General features: G+C 41.4%; 3 protein-coding genes across 10 annotated transcripts in view; 2 read left to right on the top strand and 1 right to left on the bottom strand.

Annotated features, from left to right (window-relative positions):
* TRAF5 (TNF receptor associated factor 5) overlaps window positions 1-16356 on the top strand; it is a 49158-nt gene extending 32802 nt beyond the window's left edge. For 3 of the 8 annotated variants that reach the window (XM_003893134.3, XM_031655933.1, XM_003893135.5), the window contains exons 5-11: window positions 421-585; window positions 1218-1295; window positions 1601-1675; window positions 6564-6656; window positions 10935-11075; window positions 12786-12954; window positions 13603-16356. In XM_003893134.3, coding sequence (XP_003893183.1) covers window positions 421-585; window positions 1218-1295; window positions 1601-1675; window positions 6564-6656; window positions 10935-11075; window positions 12786-12954; window positions 13603-14177 — 1296 coding nt within the window. In that variant the 3' untranslated portion in view covers window positions 14178-16356. Of the gene's footprint in view, window positions 1-387; window positions 586-1217; window positions 1296-1600; window positions 1676-6563; window positions 6657-10934; window positions 11076-12785; window positions 12955-13602 lie in introns of all 8 variants that reach the window. The other 5 variants (XM_021927344.2, XM_021927350.2, XM_021927356.2 and 2 more) reach the window with 3 other exon arrangements.
* A 1972-nt stretch (window positions 16357-18328) lies between these two features.
* On the bottom strand, window positions 18329-25590 carry LOC108582346. Its single transcript, XM_031666933.1, has 4 exons — window positions 25515-25590; window positions 25012-25152; window positions 24359-24704; window positions 18329-18610 (listed from the first exon to the last, which is right to left on the bottom strand). Exons 1-4 carry the CDS (start codon window positions 25588-25590, stop codon window positions 18520-18522), a joined length of 654 nt encoding a protein of 217 aa, XP_031522793.1. The 3' UTR covers window positions 18329-18519.
* LOC108582343 (putative uncharacterized protein encoded by LINC00467 homolog) overlaps window positions 24511-26682 on the top strand; it is a 35840-nt gene continuing 33668 nt past the window's right edge. Inside the window, exon 1 of the mRNA XM_017949659.1 lies at window positions 24511-24675. The gene's annotated coding sequence lies outside the window, so the exon portion shown is untranslated. The remainder of the gene's footprint in view (window positions 24676-26682) is intronic.

The following is a 26682-nucleotide window of genomic DNA, read 5'->3' as shown; positions in this document are numbered from 1 at the left end:
GCAGAGACCCATACTTGATGCTGGGGGTTGGTATGAAGAGTCCACAAAAAAAATAAAAATGTCCTTGAAGAACTGGTAAATTAAGGAAAATATCCAAGAACTAACCTGAGAATATGAGCACGTTATTAGATCATCTAAAACAAACTTGGTGTACTTCCCTCCTCACCCATCTTCCCCTGTCCTCTGAATTCCCCCCAAGACTGGCTTTCCTATCTCTGGTACAAGCATCCCTCCCCATGCCCTCTCCTCAACAAAGGCAGTGGGCAGCATCCCCTGAGAGCCTACCCTCTGCCTTGCCCTGTGCAAGCCTTTCTGCCCAGCTGCCCACCCTGTTCTCTCTCCCTCCCTGGGCCTTCCAGCTGACTTCCCTCCTACCACACTGGTCAGCAGGTCCCACTGGCCTGTTGTTATCTGTTGCAGGATCACCTTCAGCAGTGCTTATTTCAAGCTGTGCAGTGTTCTAATGAGAACTGCCGGGAACCAGTCCTACGGAAAGACCTGAAAGAGCATTTGAGTGCATACTGTCAGTTTCGAGAGGAAAAATGCCTTTATTGCAAAAAGGATGTGGTAGTCATCAATCTACAGGTAAAAAGCAACATACACAACAGTCATCTTTATGGAGCTAAATTATGCCTGACTGGTCACAGTGAATCAGGTGGAATGCCAGAAGAACATTCCTGCATTTGTTTTTGTACAGAATTAGTCTAAAGAATTTGCTTTTTGGAGAGAAGTTCTGTGAAAAGCTTAAAACCTTCTTGTTGGTAGCACTGTCTTCATTTATTATTGGCAAAAATGTTATTTGAACACATGCTGTGTATGTGTAAGGAATGCTGGGCGCTGAGTCACAAGGAGGTGAAGATAATGTCTACGTTCTGAATTCTGCAGTGTAGCTGGGGAGGCAGGATGTAGGCATAAAAAGAAAGCATGGGTACCTTTTACATGTCCCGAAGGAGCTATGCTGGCAGTTCCCCAATCTACCTTCTTTGAGTCCTGTGCTCTATGACTTTCTTTTGAAATAACTGGAAAATTTATTATTTTAATTAAGTTCATTTATACCTAGAAAGTGGACATCTTTAATCCTTTTTTGGAACTAGGCAATAACTTCCTGTAGAGAGTAAGCCACATGACATATATCCCCAAAGAGACACAGGTGTAATCACTGTGAGGCCATGAAAGATAACCCTTGGCTTTGTTTTATTATACTTTGTCTGTTTCAGAATCATGAGGAAAACTTGTGTCCTGAATACCCAGTATTTTGTCCCAACAATTGTGCGAAGATTATTCTAAAAACTGAGGTAACTGCAAATAATCCTCTCTGTAGATTTTATGGAAGATGAAGTTATAGTAATCATTGTGGTCTGTGTTTGATAAAATCCCAAATATAAGGGCCCAGGGCTTAAATTACACTCATGACCATGACATATCTGCCTTCCCTTCTCTTTTTCTGCAAACTCTCTTCAGTTTTCATCACAGCTTTCTTGCCAGGCCTCTCTCCTTCTCCTGGTCCTTGCCTTCTTCCCAAGCCACCCTTGGCTCCCTGATTGCTGCAGTTGGAAAATAAGTGATGAATTTCTATAGCTTGTGACTCTGCATTTCGTAGGTGGATGAACACCTGGCTGTATGTCCTGAAGCTGAGCAAGACTGTCCTTTTAAGCACTATGGCTGTGCTGTAACGGTATGGAATGACTTTTTGTTTCTGCCTATACATTCTACTGTATAATTTGCTTGGCAAGTTCAGTTTACTCTCTGTTCCATCGAGGATGGAGAATTACAGTTCTGAGAAATCTAAGGCTAATTATTTTAGAGTTCTCCAGAGAAACAGAACCAATGGGGATATATACATATATAGAGATTTGTTTTAAGAAGTTGACTCTTGCAGTTGTGGGGGCTTCCAAAATCTGCAGGGAAGCTCAGCAATCTGGAAACTCTGGCTGTCTGGAGTTTCTATGCTGCAGTTCTGAGGAGAAGCATTTTTTCTTCAGGAAACCGTAGTGTTTGCTCTGAAGGCCTTCAAATGATTGGATAAGGCCCATCACACTATAGAGGGTAATCTGCTTACTTCAGGTCTACCAATTGTTCTCACCACATCTATGAAATACCTTCACAGCAACATATAGACTTGTTTTGAGCAAACAACTGGGCACCTTAGCCTAGCCAGGTTGACACGTAAAATTAACCATCACAATAATTATTTCTTTGTTCTTTTTGTTTTCCTTGAGACAGAGTCTCACTGTGTCACCCAGGCTAGAGTGCAGTGGCGCAATCTCGGCTCACTACAACCTCTACATCCCGGGTTCAAGCAATTCTCCTGCCTCAGCCTCCTGAGTGGCTGGGATTACAGGCACCCGCCACCATGCCTGGCTAATTTTTGTATTTTTGTTAGAGACAGGGTTTCACCATGTTGGCCAGGCTGGTCTTGAACTCCAGACCTCAGGCGATCCACCTGCCTTGGCCTCCCAAAGTGCTGGGATTACAGCACCGTGCCTGGCCCACAGTAATTGTTTCTAATTCTGATTCCATTGCCTCCACCTGGTTTGGGAACCTTCTGGGGTTACTCCTCTCATGATTACAAATCCTGGTTTTATGGTGATATACCCTTGTATGTTACCAAGTATACTGAAAAAAAAAATGGACTTAAAATCGTGTTTTAATATGTATGTTATTACCTTTTAAATACTTTAAAATAATACTCAATGAATTATACAAAATAAAATAAAATAAAATTTGATTTCTATTTCAGTCTTTTTAGTAAATTCCAGACGGAGCAGAGTTTTAGGTATTAAAATATGTCATGCTCTGTATTATCATTCTGTATTTTCTATAAATCTAAAATTATTCCAAAATAAAAAGTTTACTTCAGAAATCATGAAAATACTAGAAGGAAAGATGAGTGATTTTTTTTTTTTTTTTTTTGAGACGGAGTCTCACTCTGTCGCCCAGGCTGGAGTGCAGTGGTGGGATCTTGGCTCACTGCAAGCTCCACCTCCTGGGTTCATGCCATTCTCCTGCCTCAGCCTCCTGAGTAGCTGGGACTATAGGCACCCGCTACCACGCCCGGCTAATTTTTTGTATTTTTAGTAGAGACGGGGTTTCACCGTGTTAGCCAGGATGGTCTCGATCTCCTGACCTTGTGATCCGCCCGCCTCAGCCTCCCAAAGTGCTGGGATTACAGGTGTGAGCCACCGTGCCTGGCTGGCCTCAGCCTCCCAAAGTGCTGGGATTACAGGTGTGAGCCACCATGCCTGGCTGAATTTTTTTATTCTTAAAGAGGCTGGTGCGGTGGCTCATACCTGTAATCCCAGCATTTTGGGAGGCTGAGGTGGGTGGATCATTTGAGGTCAGGAGTTCAAGACCAGCCTGGCCAACATGGTGAAACCCTGCCTCTAACAAAAATACAAAAATTAGCTGAGTGTGGTGGTACACACCTGTAATCCCAGCTACTCAAGAGGCTGAGGTATGAGAATTGCTTGAACCCGGGAGGCTGAGGTTGCAGTGAGCTGAGGTCACGCCACTGCACTCCAGCCTGGGTGATAGAGCGAGACTCTGTCTCAAAACAAACAAACAACGCCCCTGCCCCGCAACAACAACAAAAGCCCTTTCTTAAATGACTAACACAAAACCAGAAGCCATAATTTTGATAAACTTATAAATATTTAAAACTTCTATATGATTTTTAAAAATACCATAAATAAAGTCAAACAGCAAACAATGAACTGGAGGGAAAAGTTTGCAACATATGATCAGACAAAAAAAAAAGCGGGGGGCTATTTTCCTTTATATACAAAGAAACCTTTAGTGTTAATAACTTACTCAACTTAATGGAAAAATAGGCAAAGAAATATAGTATATAGGCAGTTCCAGAAAAAAATTCATTTGACTGATAAATGTAAGAAAAGATGCTCATTTCACTCCTAAATAAATGTACATTATAACAAGAAATATAATTTTACCTAATGTCATCAAATTGACAAAGATTAAAACATCTTATGATATCTCACTTTTTTTAGGGTGATTTGGTTATATCTATGAAAATAAAAAAATGAATCCATACATTGACTGTGCATTTCTGCTAGGATTTATGTTACAGATATCCTTTCTTAAATTATACAGTGATTACACATACACAAACACACACAAAGATGTTTATTATTATTTGTATAGCAAGAAAATCCCACAACAACCCAAAACTAAAAACAACCTGGGCCGGGCGCGGTGGCTCAAGCCTGTAATCCCAGCACTTTGGGAGGCCGAGATGGGCGGATCACGAGGTCAGGAGATCGAGACCATCCTGGCTAACACGGTGAAACCCCGTCTCTACTAAGAAATACAAAAAATAGCCGGGCGAGGTGGCAGCGCCTGTAGTCCCAGCTACTCGGGAGGCTGAGGCAGGAGAATGGCGTGAACCCGGGAGGCGGAGCTTGCAGTGAGCTGAGATCCGGCCACTGCACTCCAGCCTGGGTGACAGAGCGAGACTCTGTCTCAAAAAAAAAAAAAAAAAACAACCTGTAAGTCTATCATTAAAACACCAACTATATAATTATATATTCATATTTTAGAATTTATATAGCTGATAAAAATAATGAGATATGTAAAAAATTAAATATAGTATGTTCTCATTTGTGTTAAAAATGTGTATATATCCTTACTGACTCTGGTAAGACTAGGAAATTGGGTGTGGAGATGGAAAGAGGAGGCCTTTTACTTTTCATTCTTCATCTTATGTTGTTTGACATAAGCACATATTTCTTTTATTTTAAAAACCATTTGAAAAAATGTATATTGTGAGAAGGATTTTTTAAAAAATCTATGAAGAGTCTATAAATTTATCACATATCAAACCAGAGGTTGTCTTGGCCGCAAAAAGGATGGGGTTTACCTTTCTTGTGCATCAGCACAAGTGTCCAGCTTGGGCAACATGGTGAAACCCTGTCTCTACCAAACAATACAAAAATTAGCCAGGTGTAGTGGCGTACCCTGTAGTCCCAGCTCCTTGGGAGGCTGAGGTGGGAGAATCCCTTGAGCCAGGGAGGCAAAGATTGCAGTGAGCCAAGGTCATGCAATTGTAATCCAGCCTGGGCAACAGAGTGAGACCCTGTCTCAAGGAAAAAAAAAAAAAAAAGTGCAGAATTGCTTTCTAGCTCTAAAAATGATCTTTACAATCAGGCCCAAATCTCCAGTTGGTTTGTATTCTAGAACTTGCCTCAGCATCAGAGCTTGGAATGGCTGGGGGAGTTATTCTCTGGAACCTGTCACCAAAGAAGCCAGCCCTAACCCAAATGGAAATTGATGATAAATATTTAGTTAGACTGCATGGATCACCTTGATGCACCTAACAAACATTTGCTTTTACTGGTAATATAGGCAGGCAGTCTGCAAAAAAAATATTTTAATGATTAGGGAAAAAGCAACCATTTCTTCTTGCAAATGTATTCTGTGGTTTTGAGGGCAACATATATGTATGGGCTGAAATTAAAATCAGGTGGCATTCCTTCTGCCCATGGCAGCCAGTCCATGATTGGAGGCAGCATGGAAATGTGCTCGACAGGAGGAAGAACTAGTGTTGACTTAAAACTGATTTGAAGAGGCCAGGCGCAGTGGCTCATGCCTGTAATCCCAGCACTTTGGGAGGCCGAGGCAGGCAGATCACGAGGTCAGGAGTTCAAGACCAGCTTGGGCAATATGGTGAAACCCCGTCTCTACTAAAAATACAAAAATTAGCCAGGCATGGTGGCATGTGCCTGTAATCCCAGCTACTCAGGAGGCTAAGGCAGGAGAATCGCTTGAACCCAGGTGGAGGTTGCAGTGAGCCAAGATCGTGCCACCGCACTCCAGCCTGGGCGACAGAGTGTCAAAAAACAAACAAAACTGATTTGAAGATAACCCACGAAGGAGATAGGTTTTATATGGGAATAGTTGAGAGATGATAATAACTACGCTTAACCCACAGTCATATACTCCCAGGGCAAGGAAGAAAATCAGCCAGGGCAAGGAAGAAAATCACACTGCGAATTTTGATATTGGCCTGATTCTCTGTCTCATGGATATTGTAGAATCCTAAAGCTGGGGCCAGGTATGGTGGCTCACACCTGTAATCCCAGTACTTTGTGAGACCAAGGCAGGCAGATCACTTGAGGCCAGGAGTTCGAGACCACCCTGGCCAACATAGTGAAACTCTGTCTCTACTAAAAATACAAAAATTAGCTGGGTGTGGTGGCACACACCTGTAATCCCAGCTACTCGGGAGGCTGGGGCACAAGAATCTCTTGAACCCAAGAGGCAGAGGCTGCAGTGAGCCAAGAACACACCACTACACTCCAGTCTGGGCGACAGAGCAGAGCAGGCTGTCTCAAAAAAAAAAAAAAAAAAAAAAAAAAAAAGAATCCTAAAGCTGGAAAAGGGACCCACTGGAGTCGTTTTTCCTGCAACCCACTAGAGACTGGTGCATGTTTAAACTACTAAAGTAAGCAAAGTTGTTAAGGTTCTATTTTAGCAGAATATCCTACCACCTCTTTCATTTTTGAAGCTTCTCAGCAACCTGACTTATTTTTCTCTTCATATTGAAGGATAAACGGAGGAACCTGCAGGAACATGAGCATTCAGCCTTACGGGAGCACATGCGTTTGGTTTTAGAAAAGAACGTCCAATTAGAAGAACAGGTAAATCTTCAAAGGTTCAAATAAAAAGTGAGGCAACAGAATTGCTAGGATTTGCCTGCTCTATGCTGGTATTTTTCTATTCTCCTCTATTTCAGTATGAGTCAATTGAAGGTAGATGTTTTTCTGTTAAGTGGCCAAACAGGCTCACAGGATTATAGAACATTAAAATTGGAAGGTGCTGTTAGGATCCTTGGGTCTGTCCCCCTCATTCAACAGATGAAATAACTGAACTCTGATAAATTTTTATGTGTTTTAATCATTAAGCAGCAGAATTCAATCTCAAAACTCATGTCCTCTGATTCTAAGTCCAGTACTCCCCATGGTATACCATAACTGCCTCTCAATAGCCTATCTACACACCTTTTGGTTAATACCTGGCACTTAGCAATTTGATGTTTCAGTTACATTAATATTACTGTGAAACAACAGTTGACTATTCTAAGCACTATGGGTTTTATAAATTTTGTGGTAAGTCTAAACTCCTGCCTTTGAGAAGCTTTGCAACCTGATAAATGCATACATCCACACTTATTTCACCGAGTTGTGATTATCAAGTGAAATTATATGCAAATACCTGCCATAGTGCCTGTGGCACTCATATTAACCTCAATAAATGCTGATTCTATTGAGCAATTTTTAGGAAAGTTAATTATTTTGTTAGAACATCTCCTATCAGACTTTTCTTTTTTTTTTCTTTGAGACGAGTCTTGCTCTCTCACCGAGGCTGGAGTGCAGTGGCACGATCTTGGCTCACTGCAAGCTCCGCCTCCCGGGTTCACGCCATTCTCCTGCCTCAGCCTCCCGAGTAGCTGGGACTACAGGCGCCCGCCACCACGCCTGGCTAGTTTTTTGTATTTTTTAGTAGAGACGGGGTTTCACATGTTAGCCAGGATGGTCTCGATCTCCTGACCTTGTGATCTGCCCGCCTTGGCCTCCCAAAGTGATGGGATTACAGGCGTGAGCCACCGCGCCCAGCGGAAAATCAGACTTTTCAAGCCCAGGTAGGGAAGAAAACCATTTTCAGAAAAGGAGCTGATGTTTGCTACTGCAGATGATTTTTTGATGTCTGATTTTCTATTAAAGTAGGTGGGTGAGTTCCAGGGTCAGATCCTGGAGAAAATTAGGAAGACTGATTAAACAGTAACTTTGGTAGAAGGCATGCTGCCTAGTAACCGTTCCCAAGTTTTTTCTGTATCAGTTGCCTCATTCATCCATCCTTTCATTCAAGAAACACCTACCATATGTCAGGTACAATGTTTGCTGCTAGGGACACTGAGCCAAGGAAGACATAGCCTCTATCCTTGAAGAACTAACATAAATGTAAACAGGTTAGTTGTCATGCCTTGTAGGACATGCTGTAACTCAGTCTGGGGTACAGAGGCTGCAGCAATTTATTCTGGGGGAGTTGGAGAAGACTTTCAAAGTAAGACATCCAAGCTGCCTCTTGAAGGAGGAAGGATTCATCAGTTAAAATGTTGTGGAAGAAGGACATCCAAAAGGGAGAGCTTGCACTGAAGCAGGGAGGCATAAGAAATGCTGATGAATCAAGGAAATGGGGTTTTAGGATGAATGGACTTCTGAGTATGAGATAGAGAGAGGCTGCAGACTAGTGTGTTGCATCCAGATTGCAGTGGCCTTCTGTGTAGCCTAAGAAGTTTTGGACACTGCACATTCAATTATTTTTTCATTCATTCATTCTCTGCCTTGTTTCAGAAAGGTTTTAAGGACCAGAAGTTTGAACCAATTGTTTTTTTCCAGTAATAGGGAGCTAATGGAGGTTTCTTAATTGGAAAATACTTGGTCAGCTAATTGTTTGTTTATTTGTTTGTTGAGATAGGGTCTGGCCCTGTCACCCAGGCTGGAGTACACTGGTGTGATCTGGACTCTCTGTAATCTCTGCCTCCCAGACTCAAGAAATCCTCCACCTTAGCCTCTTGAGTAGCTGGGACTATAGGTGTGTACCACCACACTCGGCTAATTTTTGTTTTTTTGTAGAGACAGGGTTTTGCCATGTTGCCCAGGCTGGTCTCATGAGCTCAAGCTATCTGCCTGCCTCAGCCGCCCAAAGCGGTTTGTTTGCTTTTGTTTTTTAAAGCAAGACAGTTGGTAAGAGCATGGCAATTGATAAGAGTGAAGGCTCTGGAGCCAGAATGCCTAGGTTTGCAGCCAGGCTGCACACTAGCCATATGAGTTTGGACAAACTACTTCATTTCTGTCATCCCCCATTTCCTCATTTGTAATTGGGGTTGTGGTGATGGTAAAAAGGGATAATATAGTTAAGCTAGTAGCACAATGCCTAACACATAATAAGTACTTCAATAGTAGGTGGAAGCAGGATACTGGAGGTGGTGGTGGTGATGTTGAAGGCTCAACTAAGGCCATGTCAGCTGGAAAAAGAGAGAGTATCAGGAGACCTTCTGAGGTTGTAAATGACATGCATTAAGCTGAGTAGGGAGGGGACATGGTAATGATACTAAGCGAGATGGGCACTACAAAACTGGAGCAGGTTAGAGGTGAGGGTGCAGAGAGAGACAAGGAGTTTGCTTTTGGCCAGGCAGGTAGGTGGAAGTCAGCTCTAGGGTTCTAAGTAAAGGATTCTAGGGCCAGAGATCAAGTGATTGTCTCAGCCATTTGTGCATTCATTCATAAAATATGTATCAAATGCCCTCTCTGTGCCAGGCACTGTCCTAGGCTCTAAGGATAAACAAATAAATGAGATGTAGTCTCAAGAAACAATTTAGTGGAGAGGAAGACCAAAACAACAACAACAAAAAGCAAGTTATAAGCGTGACAATGATGATTTATACACTAGAATATGGACAGGGTATCATGGAACTTGAGAGGTGGTCTTGGTGGGTGGTGCAAGTAAGGAAATATTTCCAAGAGGATGTACCCGTGAGTGGAGGCTTAAAAAGTGGTAGTTTTTAGATGAAGAGAGAGGTGTATGAGACAGCAGGGCCTGACGGGAAATAGGAGTTGTGTGGTCTTGCTGGGCAGGATGCATGTGGAATGTGAATGGGCTTGAGGCTGAAAGTGTAGCCAGGGGCAGGTCACGTAGGGCCCAGTGTCACCTGTAAAAGCAAGCCACTAGAGACGTTTATGCAGGGAAGGCTCAAGACCAGATTTTTATCTTAATATTATTCTGGTCACAGTAAGGAATACAAATGGAAGGAGAATAAGACTAAAGCCAGGGAGAGCATTCATGTTGTTCATTCATTTAACAAATATTTATCAAGCACCTACTGGTGCCAGGCAACAGTCCAGTTGCTGGGGTCATAGTGGACTGTGAGGTTCATGCCAGTCCCGGCTCTCACGGAGCTTATGTTCTGGTGTGTGTTGCGGGTAGAATGGGTAGAGCAGGACCAGTTAGAAAGCTGCTGTTGCAGCCCAAGGGAGAAATAATGAAGACTGAAACTAGTGCTGAAATGAGAAATGGATGTAAGTCTTTTTGTTTCTATTGTCGTGTTAAAAATTAAAATTGGCCACTGTTGCAGATTGAATGGATATGGGAATAAGAGAAGAGCGGTCTAGGATCAGCTTTAGGTATCTAATTGTTTCCTTCAAGTAGATTATAAAATCTGTCAATATGCTACCTACACATTTTGCCTATCCCTTGCTGGTTTGTATGCTGGACGGGTTACTTAAACTCTCTACCTCTGTTTCCTCATCTGAAAAATGAGTCTAATATTCGTGCAACTCATAGGGTTCTTTGAGGCATACAAGAGCTAATGAATATTAGGGTATGATAGTCAGCAAGTTTTTGCCATTATTACTATTGATACCGCACATGTAACATTTAATGTGGTATGGTGATCAGTACTCTTTCGTGGTAGTTTTATTTTGTTTTAAGAGACAAGGTGTCACTATGTTGCCCAGGCTGGACTCAATCTCCTGGGCTCAAGTGATCCTCCCCGATCAGCCTCCCAGGTACCTGGGATTACAGGTGCCTGGCTTTTGTGGTTGCTTAATAAGTCCGTGTTGAATGAATGAAGAGAACCAGTTCAGTAAATTCAGTCAAGTGATGTCTGTCATTAGATGAACCATCATAGTAGGTTAGGTATAGAAAAGGCTGATGAGAAATTCTGTAGATGTGGCTTTTTGGAACCACCTGTAAATATCTTCCTATAATTATATAGGAATCTACCTGTAAATATTTTCCTAGAAATAAATATGTACATTTTTTCCTAGAAACACTTTCTTACCTGCAAGTATGATTTTAACTTATATGCATGCAGTTATATTCAATGACTTTATTTTTCCTCACATCCCTGTTATTAGATTTCTGATTTACACAAGAGCCTAGAACAGAAAGAAAGTAAAATCCAGCAGCTAGCAGAAACTATAAAGAAACTTGAAAAGGAGTTCAAGCAGTTTGCACAGTTGTTTGGCAAAAATGGAAGCTTCCTCCCAAACATCCAGGTAAGAAATGACCTTTCTGTTGAAAGCCAAGATTTGGCTTTCAATTGCAGTGAGGGTTTTTCTTTTAACTTTTTAAATAGAAATAATTTAAAATATACAGAAAAGCTGTAAGAATAAGATGGTGCAAAGAACACTTGTATAACCTCCACCCAGATTCACTCATGGTCAACATTGTGTCCCGTTTGCTTCATCATTCATGCTCCCCTCCACTGCTCCTCCCTCATCGTGTGTGTGTGTGTGTGTATGTGTGTGTGTGCGCGTGTGTGCATGTGCGTGCACGTACTCTTTCTAAACCATTTGCGAGTACGCTGCATATTTTATGGCCCTTTACCTCTACATGTTAATACTTCAGTATGTATTTCCTAAGACTAAAGATCTTCTTTTACACAACCCCAGTACGTTTTGCAATATCAGTAACTTTGATACAATACTTCTATATAATTTATAGCAATTAGGGTTTTAATTAATGTTGGGCCAGTATTAATCACTTGATTGCAGATTCACTGAGAGCATCTGTAGTTCTGCATTTTGTAGTCAACAAGTGAAACTATTAATTCCCTTGGGAAGAAAATGCTTTAAACATCACTAAAATATAGCAGAAATAGTACTTTGTAAATTATGAACGTTAAATAACCATAAATGAATTCTGATGAATAATGTCTTTATCGTGATTATAAAATTTATAGTGAAAAAGATTTCAAGACATGTGGTGTAGGCAATATATTTGAAATTTAGGTTATCCCAGAAAATCTAGGCCCTATAATTTCCATACTTAGCCAGCACATTATACATTAAACACACACACACACACACACACATATACACCCCCCTCATATACATACAATGTATATGTATGTGAAATATGTATAATGTATATATGCATATGTGTATATACATATATATGTACAGATGCTCCTCGACTTACAATGTAGTTATGTCTTGATAAACCCATGAAGTTGAAAATATTGTAAGTCAAAAATGTGTTTGATACACCTAACCTATTAAACATCATAACCTAGCCTAACATACCTTAAATGTGCTCAGCACACTTAAATTAGCCTACAGTTGGGCAGTCATCTAACACAAAGCCTATTTTATAATAAAGTATTGAATTCCTCATGTAATTTATCAAATTCTGAAAGTGAAAAACAAAATGGGTACTTTGAGTAGCCATATCTTATACACACACAGGGAAAGGGAGGAGTAATTTTATTTAGTCTCTTCCACCTGAGAGAGCAGTCAAAAGTTTAGGCCTTACTCAGGGCCTTCTGTACCACCCATAGAGCTCAGGCCAGAACAGGTGCGCCTATTCCGTCTAATTCTCCACCTTCTAGCAAAGCAGGAGTGAATCAGGAGATTGGCTTCTAAAAAGAGGAAAAAGTGTAGGGCAAGAGGGGAGACAACATGAAAATAAATATATAAAGATGGGTTGGAGAACCAAGCAGAGGGAAACAGAGGGAGGATAAAAATTAGATAAAGAAAAGTTCAAACATTTGGAACAGGAGCTGTGGTAGGAGAGGAGGAGGAGGAAGATAATTAGGTGGCTCATCTCTCTGTGATCCTCACTGAATTTTATTTTCTGGGCTTGTATTTTTCATTCTGTTAATTGATTAAATGTGATATGTTTGAATTGAAAAAAAATTTAATCTCAATGAATTGCTAAAATATTAACTAATTTTTTAAACATGATTATCCATTTTGTAATGAAAGGTTTTTGCCAGTCACATTGACAAGTCAGCTTGGCTAGAAGCTCAAGTGCATCAATTATTACAAATGGTTAACCAACAACAAAATAAATTTGACCTGAGGCCTTTGATGGAAGCAGTTGATACAGTGAAACAGAAAATTACCCTGCTAGAAAACAATGATCAAAGATTAGGTATGTCTGATATTTTATTTCTCTTTTGGTGACTCATTTGTCTGCATGTGTTCATGAAACAACCAAACACCTGGCCAAATAGAGAGTCAAATCTGTCCAGGATAAACAATGGCTAAATCTGCTATTTGTGAAAGCATCATGAGATTCTGGCCACTCAGGCAAAAATGAGGGAGGGCCACAAGTGGGGTTGGGGGACTGGGCTAGGAGATTCCAAGACTGGAAACAGGTCAGCAAATTCCAAGAACAGGGATTGATGACTTTCAAGAAGAGTGGAAAATAATGAGAAACCTCAGGGAGAGATGTGGTGGGATCATTGTTTTAGGTATGGGAAAATATTAAAAGGTTTGGCTATTTAAAAGCATTCTAGTCAGAAAAGTGTGGGGCTCAGCATGCTGACTCACGCTAGTTGAATGCTCAGTGTGTCTTCTCTACACTTCAGTGAGTTTAAGATACACATCCAGGTTTCCTTGGAGGCAGTGTGCCAAAACATGATATTCCCTGAGTTAATATTATTACAACAAATGAATTCGGCTCATCTTTAGGATGTCAGGATTTTGTTGATTCTCTTTCAGGTAACAAAATTCCACTTTGGGAAAATTTTAAAGATAACTTTTAGGCCTATGGAATCTTTTTTTTTCTTATTTGCAGCTGTTTTAGAAGAGGAAACTAACAAACATGATACCCATATTAATATTCATAAAGCACAGCTGAATAAAAATGAAGAGCGATTTAAACTGCTGGAGGGTACTTGCTATAATGGAAAGCTCATTTGGAAGGTGACAGATTACAAGATGAAGAAGAGGGAGGCAGTGGATGGGCACACAGTGTCCATCTTCAGCCAGTCCTTCTACACCGGCCGCTGTGGCTACCGGCTCTGTGCTAGAGCATACCTGAATGGGGATGGGTCTGGGAAGGGGACACACCTGTCCCTATACTTTGTGGTCATGCGAGGAGAGTTTGACTCACTGTTGCAGTGGCCATTCAGGCAGAGGGTGACACTGATGCTTCTGGACCAGAGTGGCAAAAAGAACATTATGGAGACCTTCAAGCCTGACCCCAATAGCAGCAGCTTTAAAAGACCTGATGGGGAGATGAACATTGCCTCTGGCTGTCCCCGCTTTGTGGCTCATTCTGTTTTGGAGAATGCCAAGAACGCCTACATTAAAGATGACACTCTGTTCTTGAAAGTGGCCGTGGACTTAACTGACCTGGAGGATCTCTAATCACTGTTTATGGGGTGATAAGACTTTTTGGGGCCAGAACCGTGGAGTAGAGCACATTTGATTATCATATTGACTTGGATTTAGACTCAAAGCACATTTGTATTTGCCTTTTTCCTTAACGTTTGAAGTCAGTTTAAAACTTCTGAAGTGCTGTTTTTTTACATTTTACTCTGTCCTAGTTTGAAACTTAAAACTCTTAGAATATTCTCTTATTATTTATATTTTTATATTTCTTGAAAGATGGTAAGTTTCTTGAAGTTTCCGGGGCGTTTTTCTTTTACTGGTGCTTAGCGCAGTGTCTCAGGCACTCTAAATATTGAATGTTATGGAGGACATAGAGGTAGCAGAATTCCCAGTTGTTTGATGTTTTGATATTTTATTGTTTGGCCTATTGATTCTAGACCTGGCCTTAAGTCTGCAAAAGCCATCTTTATAAGGTAGGCTGTTCCAGTTAAGTAGTGGGTGATGTAGTTACAAAGATAATATGCTCAGTTTGGACCTTTTTTTCAGTTAAATGCTAAATATGTGAAAATTACTATACCTCTAAGTATTTTCATGAAATTCACCAGCAGTTTTCAGGTACAGTTTTGCAAGGCTGCATAAGAACTGGTGAATGGGGTAAGCATTTTCATTCTTCCTGATGAAGTAAAGCGGAAAGTACTGCATAGTAATATGTAAGATATAGGTAGCCAGCTAAAATTCAGATTTCATTAGGTTCAACCCTATGAAAAAAACTATTTTCATAGGTCAAAAATGGTAAAAACTTAGCAGTTTCATAAGATTCAACCAAATAAATATATATACACATACACATACATATACACCTATATATGTGTGTATAGAAACAGTTTGAGTGTATTTTGGTAACAGTAGTAAATCAATGTGAGGATGGATAGAATTTAATATATAATAGAGAAAATGTCATAAATGGATAAAAGGAATTTACAACTTGAGGAGAAAACCTTTATAATTTCCTATGGGTGTCAGAAGTACTCTCAGCGAAAATGGATGGCTAAAACAGTATCTACTATTCTCTGATAACTTTTTTTTTTTTTTGAGACAGAGTCTTGTTGTCACCCAGGCTGGATGGAGTGCAGTGACGTGATCTCAGCTCACTGCAACCTCCGCCTCCCGGGTTCAAGTGATTCTCCTGCCTCAGCCTCCTGAGTAGCTGGGATTACAGGCAACCGTCACCACACCTGGCTAATTTTTGTATTTTTAGTAGAGACGGAGTTTTGTCATGTTGGCCAAGCTGGTCTCCAACTCCTGACCTCAAGCGATCTGCCCGCCTTGGCCTCCCAAAGTGCTGAAATTATAGGCATGACCCACTGCACCAAGCCTCTGACAACGTTTGAATTTGTAAGCTGCTATGCAAGTGGGCATTTATATAAACTTGTAATGTTTCTTGTCAGAATTCTGAGTACTTTGTGAAGAACAGAAATGATCATGTTCTTATGCATCTATCTGTATGGGTCTGAAGGTGTATATACAAATTGAGATGAGTCTTTATGACTCTTGATAAGCCTAAGTTTAACAACAACAACAAAAATGCCAAGTTGTCCTGAGCCCTCCTGCATTGTTATGCCATTTCTCTACTGCTCATACGCAGGCTGGCTCCCCTGGGCACACAAAGATGAGTATGGGCCATGGGCCCCTGTAGAGCTGCTCACCTGGTGATGACCATGCACCTTACAATTTCTGAGCAGTTAACCCTATAGAAGCATGCTTTATATGAGTGTCTTCTGGGACGAGGAACCTTCTTAATCTCTTCTGTGGGATTTTCAAATGCTAAAGACTCACACTGCAGCAATTATCCCAGATGATTAAATTCAAAGAAATATGTTCACAACAGGAATATACTAAAGAACTAGAGCGTCGCTGCTGGTGAACTGTGGCATAGCTGATGCTCAACACATCACCTCGGACAAATTCAGGAAGCATTTCTCTAGCCCACAAGGCCAGACCCAGGTGCTCTGTGTGTTTGTTTTTAATGTTCTTCATCATATCCAAGTTCACTCTCTCTTCCTGAGCAGTGGATGATCGTATTGCTGTAACTTCTTTTGAGTAGTTGATGTGGAAAACATTTTAAAGTGAATTTGTCAAAATGCTGGTTTTGTGTTTTATCCAACTTTTGTGCATATATATATATAAAGTATGTCATGGCATGGTTTGCTTAGGAGTTCAGAGTTCCTTCATCATTGAAATAGTGATTAAGTGATCCCAGAACAAGGAGTTCTAGTGTAAAAAGCACCCCTTTTTCACAAAACAAGAGTTGTGATTTTGCTTTGAAACAAGGTGGATCTATGTAAACTATTTTTCCTTTTTTATGAACGGAACAGTAATTTTTCTTCTGTATCAATAAGATTTAAATTTTTATTTCCATTTTGGGTTAATTTTGGTTCCTGATGAAAAGATAACAATACACTAAGCATAAAGGGGAAGTTAATATCCTTGAGAAAGTTACAGAAGGATTGTAGTGGGGGTGTGTGTGTTAATAATGCTTATTAACAAGTCTAAAATCTGATGCCTGATTTCCACATTTGGTATTTTCAGAGAAAACAAGAGACAGTCACAGCCAGGATCAATTCACAGTGCCAGTCCTGAATACAATAGGACAGTGAGGTACAAACCCTTTGTGTGGTCCCTGGATAATCAGTCCACACTACTGACTATCTCTTTTCTCTTAGAAAGCAGTTGGAGATATATGTCTCAATCTTATATAAGAATTCTGAGCTGGAGATAAAGGTTTGATGGAGGCACAGTAGGGGTCCCAGGTGGTGAAATCACACAGGAATAACACATTCTATGGGAAGAGGAAGAAGAACCTGTAAAGCATTTGGAGAAGGAATGATCCAGAGGTAAGAAAAACACCAAGGAAGGTGGGAAGAGAAAAGAATGTCAACAGGGCCAAATGCCAGCTTGGGAACAGCAGCCACTCCCAGAGCACTCCCACAGCCCTTGTGAACTCACTGTCACCCCCATGCTGCTCTCTCCTCAAGTCTGTATCTCTGACCCTGGCCTTTGCCATAAGCTGATCCGAGTACCTGCTGAACATCTAAATTCAGGAGTCCCATAGGGACTTTAAGGACCACTTCACCATACAGAACTGGAAATCTTCCCACCCTCCCCACCACTGCCAACCTATTACTCCTCCATTTTTTCTATCTAAGTGACATCATTGTCCAAGCCAAAAGTTTGGACACTATTCTGGATTCCTCCCTCATCTTCCCTGTCCAGTAACCCACACTGCACTGCGAATTTGACCTCCAAGTAATTTCTTTAGAGGTATTCCCACTACTTACCCTTCCTCAGTACTACTGTCTTGTTTCAGGCGTACATTATTTTTTAAATCACAACTGTTCTCCCTATTTTTAGTTGTGCCTCTTTGGAGATTGACACTGTGACAGTCTCCACAGTGTCACCTGATGATCCATCTCAAAGAAAATCTGAGAATGACTCCCACCCCACCCACACTGTGGCTTCATAGCCCATAGGAAAAAGCCCAGCCTCCATGGAGTGCCATACAAGGCCCTCCATGCCCACTTCTACCCTTCCAGCCTCACCTCCTGACATTTCTACCTTGCATTTAGCAACACCAACCCAAGCTATCTGATACTTGTCTGAGCTTGTACTATATGTCTATCTGGAATACTCTTTTTTTGAGATAGGGTCTTACTCTGTCACCCAGGCTGTAGTCCAGTGGCGCAATTACAGCTCACTGTAGCCTTGACCTCCCTGGGTTTAGGTGATCCTCCCACCTCTGCCTCCCAAGTAGATGGAACTACAAGCACGCAACACCAGGCCCGGCTAATTTTTTTGTATTTTCTGTAGAGATGGGGTTTCACCATGTTCCCCAGGCTGGTCTTGAACTTCTGGACTCCAGTGATCCGCCCACCTCAGCCTCCTCTTTGGGAGGATACTCTTCTCTATCCTTACCTTCTTTGCCTGGATAATTCTTGCCCTTTAAGATTCTGCTTTGGCCTCACCTCCTCTGGGATGCCTTCCTAAACTATCCTTTAATCTGTAACCCTACTCCCACACTTCACCCTTAGTAACTGCCCGTCGGGTTCATTTTGCCTACTGCCCAGATAGAGCTGATTTATCAAGACAAAGGAATTGTAACAGAGAAAGAGTTTAATTCACACAGCTGGTTGTACAGGAGACCGCAGTTTTATTATTGCTCAAATCAGTCTCCCTGAAAATTCGGAGACTGGGGTTTTTAAGGATAATCTCATGGGGATGGGGGCAGGTAGTGGGGAGTGCTGACTGGTCCCCCGGGAAATGGGGAGTCAAAGCTGTCCTCTTGTGCTGAGTCAGTTCCGGAGTGGAAGCCACGAGACCATCAATCTGGGTGGGAGCAGCTGATCCATCCAGTGCGGGGTCTGAAAATACCTTGAGCACCAATCCTAGGTTTTGTAATAGTGATGTTATCCCTAGGAGCAATTGGGGAGGCTTAGAATCTTGTGGCCTCTAGCTGCATGACTCCTAAATCATAATTTCTAATCCTGTGGCTAATTTGTTAGTCCTAGAAAGTCTGGTCCCCAGACAGGAAGGGGGTTTGTTTTGGGATAGGACTGTTGTGATCTTTGTTTCAAAGTAAAACTGTAAGTTCCTCCCAAAGTTAGTTCTGCCTACACTCAGGAATGCACAAGAACAGCTTGGGGGTTAGAAGTGAGATAGAGTTGGCTAGGTTAGATCTCTTTCACTGTCATAATTGGCTGTCATAATTTTCTGCAAAGGTGGTTTCACCTTTACTATATCAAAAGTCCTTGCTCTGTGCTGTATACTTCCTTGCCCATAACTCGATTGCTCGACTTTTCTTTTTCCAGAAAACAAATGTTGACTACATATTTATCAGATTGTGTGAGTTACAAACAGAACAGATATTGTCCGTGTCCTCCTCAGACTTCTAATCTGTAGGTCAATCACAAGTGGTACAGAAAAATGATCAGAGTGTAAATGTTCCGGCCTCTGGGCTGGCAAAGACTTTACCTCTCAACTTCTCTCCCCAGTGTCCTAAGGAAGTGTACCTCTCAGAACTGTTTTGGATGTTTGTGATGCAAAATAAGAGAACAGGCAGAAAAACATTTGAAAGGTGAGCTCTAAGGGAAAGATTTATGGAGAATAGCTAAACAGATCCATATAAGGATTGGGGAGAATTAAAGAGAGAGGACAGAATTTGAAACTATGGAAACACTGCCAAAGCAGCCATGGAAATAAGAAAAAAAAAACAAAAAACAAACAGAAACTATGGGAACTGCTGGGAACTGTGACTTGGAACCTTTTTGATTCTTTTTTCAAGACACCCATGCTGAAGACTGAAATACGTTTTAAAATTATTTTTGGCTGTTTGAAATATACAATTTGAAACTCCACGCATAGACTCTATGGCCCCAGAATTATAAGACATTTGAACAAATTAAGTACATAACAATACAAGTTGTGACAAGTGCCTTGAAGAAAATCACAGAGTACAGGAAAAGATTGATGGGGCTGCTGTGGGGAAAATGTACTGGGGTTGTCAGAGAAGGCCTTAATTCTGAGGTAACACAATTATCTCATGTTCATGTGACATGTTTTCTGAATACCCAGCACTTTTCAACACCCTTATAAAGTCTGAGGAATTTCCTATGAGAAAACTTGCCTCCTTCACCCCCTTTGTAGCACAGCAATGTGACCTATGCCCCACCAAGCAGGCATAGTCAATGCAAAATTTCAACTTGAAAGTCAGCAAGATAGGCCAGGCATGGTGGCTCACGCCTGTAATCCCAGCACTTTGGGAGGCCGAGGCGGGCGATCACAAAGTCAGGAGTTCAAGACCAGCCTGGCCAACATGGTGAAAGCCCGTCTCTACTAAAAATACAAAAAGTAGCTGGGCATGGTGGCGGGCGCCTGTAGTCCCAGCTACTCGGGAGGCTGAGACGGGAGAATTACTTGAACCTGGGAGGCAGAGGTTGCAGTGAGCTGAGATCATGCCACTGTACTCCAGCCTGGGTGACAGAGTGAGACTCCGTCTCCCAAAAAAAAAAAAAGTGAGCAAGATGAAGAAGGAAACATGCCTAACTCTGGCTACCAGTGGGGACCGCCAGTGTTTGTGGAAGTTGCAGTTTTGGTGTCAATGGTGGCAGCAGCAACAGATTCTCACTAGATCCTCTAGTGTGTTTGGGTACTGTTGTTTCCACATTTGGCCTCTGGCTGTCCTGGAGATTCTGTGAGCTACATGATATTGTTAAAGTCCTTTTCTTTCTCAACCAGAGTGGATTCTGTTGTTTGTAACTAACTGCCTGACCTAATCAAGCTGAGATCTGAAAGATGAGTCAGCTGTGGAAAGAGCTGTCAGGGTGGATCAGTAATCTGGGCAGAGGGCACTGAAGAGTGTTGGTTCAATGAACTGAGAAGAGGATAGTGTGGTGGGAGTTTGGTAGAAATCAGAATGATAGTTGATGAGGCTAGAGAGGGAGGCACAGGGTTTAGAACCTGAGTGCTCAGGCCATGGTGAGAAGTTTATGGTTTATGTAAAGTATAATGAAAGTTAACATGTTATGGGCAAAGGATGCATGATCTGATTAATATTTTGTCTCTTAATGTGGAGCATAGATTAGAAGAGGGACAAGAGAGAACATGGGAAGAGTATTAAGGTTAAATCATATTGAAATTGCATTTCATGTCTGTTCCCTCTGAAGCCGAGAACCATGTCTAATTCAAAAATGCATAGCAGGTGCTCAAACAGTGTCTTAAGCTGAATGAATACAATAATGCACTGAATTTTTATAACAACTCTGATAGGCAAGTCTTCTGCCCATTCCATAGATGAAAAATCTGGTAAAGAGATCCAAGTACTAGGCACTGTCCTAAGAATGTTACATATATTAACACATTAACCTTACAGTAACCTCATGAGGTATATGCTATTTTATCCCCACTTTACAGATGAAACAACTAAGGCACAGAGAGTTTATGTAATAAGCTCTAAGTTGCTCAGCTAGTAAGTGGTAGTGTTAAGATCTGAATCCAGGCAGTCTGGCCTCACAGGCTCCACTCTTAACCACTACACAGACTGCCTCATATGGATACTGATGAATTCTAAACACACACATACATATATAAAGATACACCTTTAAATGAGTTAGAAGAGTAACTACTATTCATAGAAAAAAAATCAAATATAACTTTCAAACCACTAAAGTGGGAAAAAAACTGGAAAAAGAGACTGTCAAACCAAAGGCAGTAAAGAGAACAGGAAGCATGATACATAGAAAAAATGAGTGAGATATATCTATGAATAAGTTAAGTGTTACTATTAAGAGGGGGAAATCTCAAATGAGGGGGACACATACATGCTTTTAAAAAACATACCGAAAACAAAATAGAGCTAATAACTGCATTAGCTTTGTAGTCAGAGAAACTCTTGCACACATGTACCAGGAAACATGTACAAGAAAATTTACTGTCAGCAGTTTGTAACAGCAAAAAAAAAAAAAAAAAAAAACTGGGGCAAAAAAATAACCTGTGTTGGCATGGAGTGGAGCAACAGCACCTCTCCTGCATTGCTGGTGGAGGGTAAGCTGGTACAACCACTGGAGAACAATCTGGCAATATCAAAGTTGAACTGTGCAAACCCTTCTACCTTGCAATTCCATTTCTAGACATTATCCTAAAGAAATTCTTACCATATGTCTAAGAAGCTGTGTGAAAGAATTAACTTACATTGTAATGACAGAAATCAGGAATCATTAAATTGCTAGCAACTGGAGAATGGATAAATGGTGGTACAGTTATACAATGGAATACTATTCAGCAGTTAAAAAACTAGAACTACAGGAATCAACCTGGATAAATTTTACATACATAATTATAGGTGACAAAAGCAAGTGACATGAATATCATTTATATTAGGTTTAAAAAGCATAAAACAGTACTGTATGTTACTTAACATCGCTACATGTATGTGGAGCATATAAAAAAGCTTTCATGGGAATGACATACCAAATTCAAGTAGTAGTTAATTGCAGAGAGGAAGAGAGGGAGAATGAGACTGCAGACCGTTTTACAAGGAGCTCTAACTGAATGTTAAAATCTGAAGCAAATACGAGAAAATGTTAAAATGGGATAAAGCTAGATGGTCGGTATACAAGTGTTCATTATATTATTTTCTGTAACTACATTCTGGTAATATTTCGTATTAAACATTTTAAAGGAAAGTTAAGCTTTCAACCCGAGATTCTATAAAAAGAACAAAATAAACCCAAAGAAATAAGAAATTAATGAAGGCATACATTAATGAAAGATAAATTACTTTTAAGACAGATTTTATCTATAAAACCAAAAGCTGGTTTGATAAATATGATCAAGAAAAACACTCCAATACAATATATAAGAATATATATGTGGCCGGGCGCGGTGGCTCACGCCTGTAATCCCAACACTTTGGGAGGCCGAGGCGGGCGGATCACGAGGTCAGGAGATCGAGACCATCCTGGCTAACACGGTGAAACCCCGTCTCTACTAAAAATACAAAAAATTAGCCGGGCGTAGTGGCGGGCGCCTGTACTCTCAGCTACTCAGGAGACTGAGGCAGGAGAATGGCGTGAACCCGGCAGGCGGAGCTTGCAGTGAGCCGAGGTTACGCCACTGCACTCCAGCCTGGGGGACAGAGCGAGACTCCGTCTCAAGAAATATATATATATATATATATTTCAGCTACATTTTCTAACATTTAAAAAAAATCTCATATTGTTGTCAACCATTCTTATATATTCTTACATATATATTCTTTTTTTTTTTTTTTTTGAGACGGAGTCTCGCTCTGTCCCCCAGGCTGGAGTGCAGTGGCGCAACCTCGACTCACTGCAAGCTCCGCCTCCCGGGTTCACGCCATTCTCCTGCCTCAATCTCCGGAGTAGCTGGGACTACCGGCACCCGCCCGGCTAAGTTTTCATTTTCGTATTTTTAGTAGAGACGGGGTTTCACCGTGTTAGCCAGGATGGTCTCCACCTCCTGACCTCGTGATCCGCCCGCCTCGGTCTCCCAAAGTGCTGGGATTACAGGCGTGAGCCACCGCGCCCGGCCAATACTTTTCCAGAAAAAAATAATTTTTTCAAGAAGCAAAATAAAAAATTCCATGTATCTATAACCATGGAAGCTATATTAAAAACAAAACTATCCATTAAGATGGCCCCACACCCAGAAGGCTTTAAAGATGAGTTCTTCAAAACCTAAGGAATGTGTCATTCACACATGTTATGTCTATTCCAGGTCGTATAAAAATAAATTAATCTGGCTGACTCCTAGCACAACCTGATACCAAAACTAGACAAGGACAGCAAAAGAAAACCATATGCCAATCTAACTTACGTGCATACATGAAAATCCAAAATTAAATACACAGCAAATTGCATCCAGCAATATACTGAAAAAAATAACATACCAGGATTGTAAGGATGGCTCACCATTAGGAAATCTATTATTGTAGTTATTTTATTGTAGAGTAATGGAAAAAAGGCCATACAATCATCTCAAAGACTGACACTGAAAATACTTGGTAAAACTTAGTCATTTGCTGATTAAAAAAAAAAAAATGAAATGGTAAACTACGAAAAGAACATAATTTGCCTATACACCCACTCACACACACACCATAAACCTGCAGAAGATGTCTTGAATGAAACCTAAGATGCAATCCAAAATAACTCCTGGTAAGAAATAAGTGCCTCCATGGCTACTATTCAGTGTTGCGTTGGATTCTTGGGAAAAGCCAGAATTGTTCTTTACAGATAAATTCTTACCTACAAATCAAAAAGGACTGCCTGTCAAATTTTTCAAATACGAAGGTTTAGTGAAATGTCCAGATAGATCAATAATCAAAAGCCATACTTACACAAGGGTACTAATGGATTAATAGTCTATTAGTAAAACAAACTACAACAAAAATAGCTACGAAAAAATGTTAAATGCGCACAACACCAAGCAAACTGCAACACTTTACCTGAAAAAGGAAGAACTTAATTAATAATAATAATAAAAAAATAGCCACATTGCTGGATGGCAATGATCAATATTGTACTAGTATCCAATCTTGGCAAATCTACAAAAATATGGAATCCCAAACAAATCCCTGGAAATCTTTGCCATTTGGCGCCAATCTACTACAGAAATCGGCCCCAGGTTGTGAGGTTCCTCACATGTGCGTGTAAACGCTTCGAGAGGGGTGCAGCCGCGAACAGAAAAACCGCAGCCTGAGTCCCTGCGCCCCTCTCCTCCCTGCGCGCCAGCAGCCCTGCACTAGGCTCGTGCGACCGGAAGAGTCGCTTCCGCTCGCGCCCAGTTCTGTGGCGTAGGCCGGACTTTTCTGGTCGGCTGTTGCGCGTGCGCGCGCTCTGGCGTTTCCTACGCGGTCGGGCGTTGGGTTTCGCGGCCCTCGCCGCACTGGTTGCTCGGCACCTTCGGTCCGGTTGAGGTTGTCAAGCTGGACCAATAGGTTGTTTCTCTTCAGTTTCCAGTAAGTGACCGTTCCAGCCGGGGCTGTGGCTAGAGTGTGAAGGCAAACCGGTAGAGGCCGCGCCGTCATTTTCTTACCACCTGACTCTTTCCTCAACGGCCCCCTCGGTCACTCCGAGGGGACTGTTGGTAGCCCCGCTCTGCCTCGTCCCCCGCTAGTGAGGCCTCTCCCAAGCTCTGAGTTTCCCCAGAAGATGTGTCCTCTGTCATGAAAGCTCTCATAGCATTTAAGCGCTAGTACTCGACTTCTCAGATGCACCTTCTCAGATATACTCTTGGCCTGACCCTTCTTAGCCCTTCCGCTTTCTACAGTTGTGACGGGTCCTCAGATACTCACCAGGAGAATGTGATGCCCCCCCACCACTTCTTACTCCAACTTTCTTTGTGACTATGCCCTCTGTTTCAGAATCCTGCCGCCTCGTAACAAAGATGTACCAAGGACCATTCCACTTCACGCCCCTCCCTCCTTTCTCAAACCCTTAAGAGTGCCTTGAGAGTAAAGCGGTGACCTAAGCACTTTACATGCATTTTATTTAATCTTCCCACGCAGTCGTTAAATAGGCAGACATGAGAAAATTGAGGCACAGAAAAGTTTAATAATTTGCCCAAGGCAACATAGGTTGGATGTGGTAGGGTTCACATTTGAATTTATTGTGTAGCTTACTCAGTCTGGCGTTATTATCATTCATTCCTTTCGCTTTTCCAAATACTGAGTATTCCTTTTTTTTTTTTTTTTTAGTTGCTTCTACAGAGGAATTTTTTTCGTTAATGCTGTTTAGAGGGTTCTTCTTGAGAAATTTGGGTTCTGTCTGAGAACCCTTTTCTCAGAGCTCTCCTTACACAGACCCTTAAGTGTTGTTTTACCAAATCCAAGCTCCAAACTTAATAATATTTTGCATATCCAAAATGTGCTCATGCTTCCTTAAAAAAGTACCCCTAAACCAGTGCACACGAACCAGCCCCCTTCCTCTACCTCAATATGGCAATGGTTATCACTATTCTCAGCAAACATTTGGGCAACTAGCTTATGTAAGACAATAAACAGAATTGGGGTTTTGAAGAACTCTGAGGTTTAGTTCCTACCTGAAGGGGAAACATGAAAAGGCCTTCATAAAAAGGCCACATAAAATAGCAGATAAATCCCATTTCAGTTGCACAGATTACAAATTGTATAAGAGCAACTTTGGACAAATCAGGTAAGTGCTAGATTTGTTTACCTATCTGTAAAATGTTAAGGTTAGGCTGGGTCACTAAAATATTATAAATCAAAGTTCAGAGAGAGGAGTGATTACTCTGTACTCACTGTTGACGGAGGTGGAGGCTGTAGTTTGTTCTTAGTTTTTTTTTGTTTTTTTTTTTTTGAGACAGGATCTCACTCTGTCGCCCAGGCTAGAGTGCAGTGGCGTGATCAAAGCTTACTGCAGCCTCCACCTCAGCCTCCTGAGTAGTTGGAACTACAGGTGTGCACCACCACACCCGGCTAATTTTTGTATTTTGTGTAGAGACAGGGTCTCACTATGTTGCCCAGGCTGGTCTTGAACTCCTGACTTCAAGCAATCCTCCCACCTTGGCCTCCCAAAGTGCTGGGATTACAGGTATAAGCCACTGCACCCCACCTGTAGTATGTTCTCAATACAGAGACAAGGTTGAAGGATTCAGAGTACAGTTTTCTCATTTTGAATATCTAATAAAATCAGTAGACCCTCCATCAACAGAGGATTGGGTAAAGAAAATGTGGAGTGAGTGTGTGTGTGTGTGTCTATGCCATGGAATACTATTTAGATACTAGAAAGTCATGTTTTTTCAGCAACATGGATAGAACTGGAAGCCATTATCCTAACCGAAATAACTAAAACAGAAAGTCAGATATTACATGTTCTCACTTAAAGTAGGAGCTGGGAAGCAGTGGGCACAAGTATATATAGACACTGGAGACTACAAAAGGTGGGAGGATGGGAGGGGGGTGAGGGTTGAAAAATTACATACTGGGAACAATGCTCACAATTTG

This window comes from Papio anubis, chromosome 1, assembly GCF_008728515.1.
Source record: "Papio anubis isolate 15944 chromosome 1, Panubis1.0, whole genome shotgun sequence".
Classification (NCBI taxonomy): domain Eukaryota; kingdom Metazoa; phylum Chordata; class Mammalia; order Primates; family Cercopithecidae; genus Papio; species Papio anubis.
Note: the sequence above shows the minus strand (reverse complement) of the source record. Positions and strands in the feature narration are given on the sequence as shown.

Bases quoted from the DNA above. Each gene is read 5' to 3' on its own strand.
- LOC108582346 (XM_031666933.1), bottom strand. From the start codon at position 25,590: ATGAGCACATTTTGGATATGCAAAATATTATTAAGTTTGGAGCTTGGA. The intron at 25,153-25,514 runs GTAAGGAGAGCT...GGCACTCTTAAG, and splicing joins AACAACACTTAAGGGTCTGT to GGTTTGAGAAAGGAGGGAGG. The intron at 18,611-24,358 runs GTGAGGAACCTC...AATTGCTCCTAG, and splicing joins CGAAGCGTTTACACGCACAT to GGATAACATCACTATTACAA.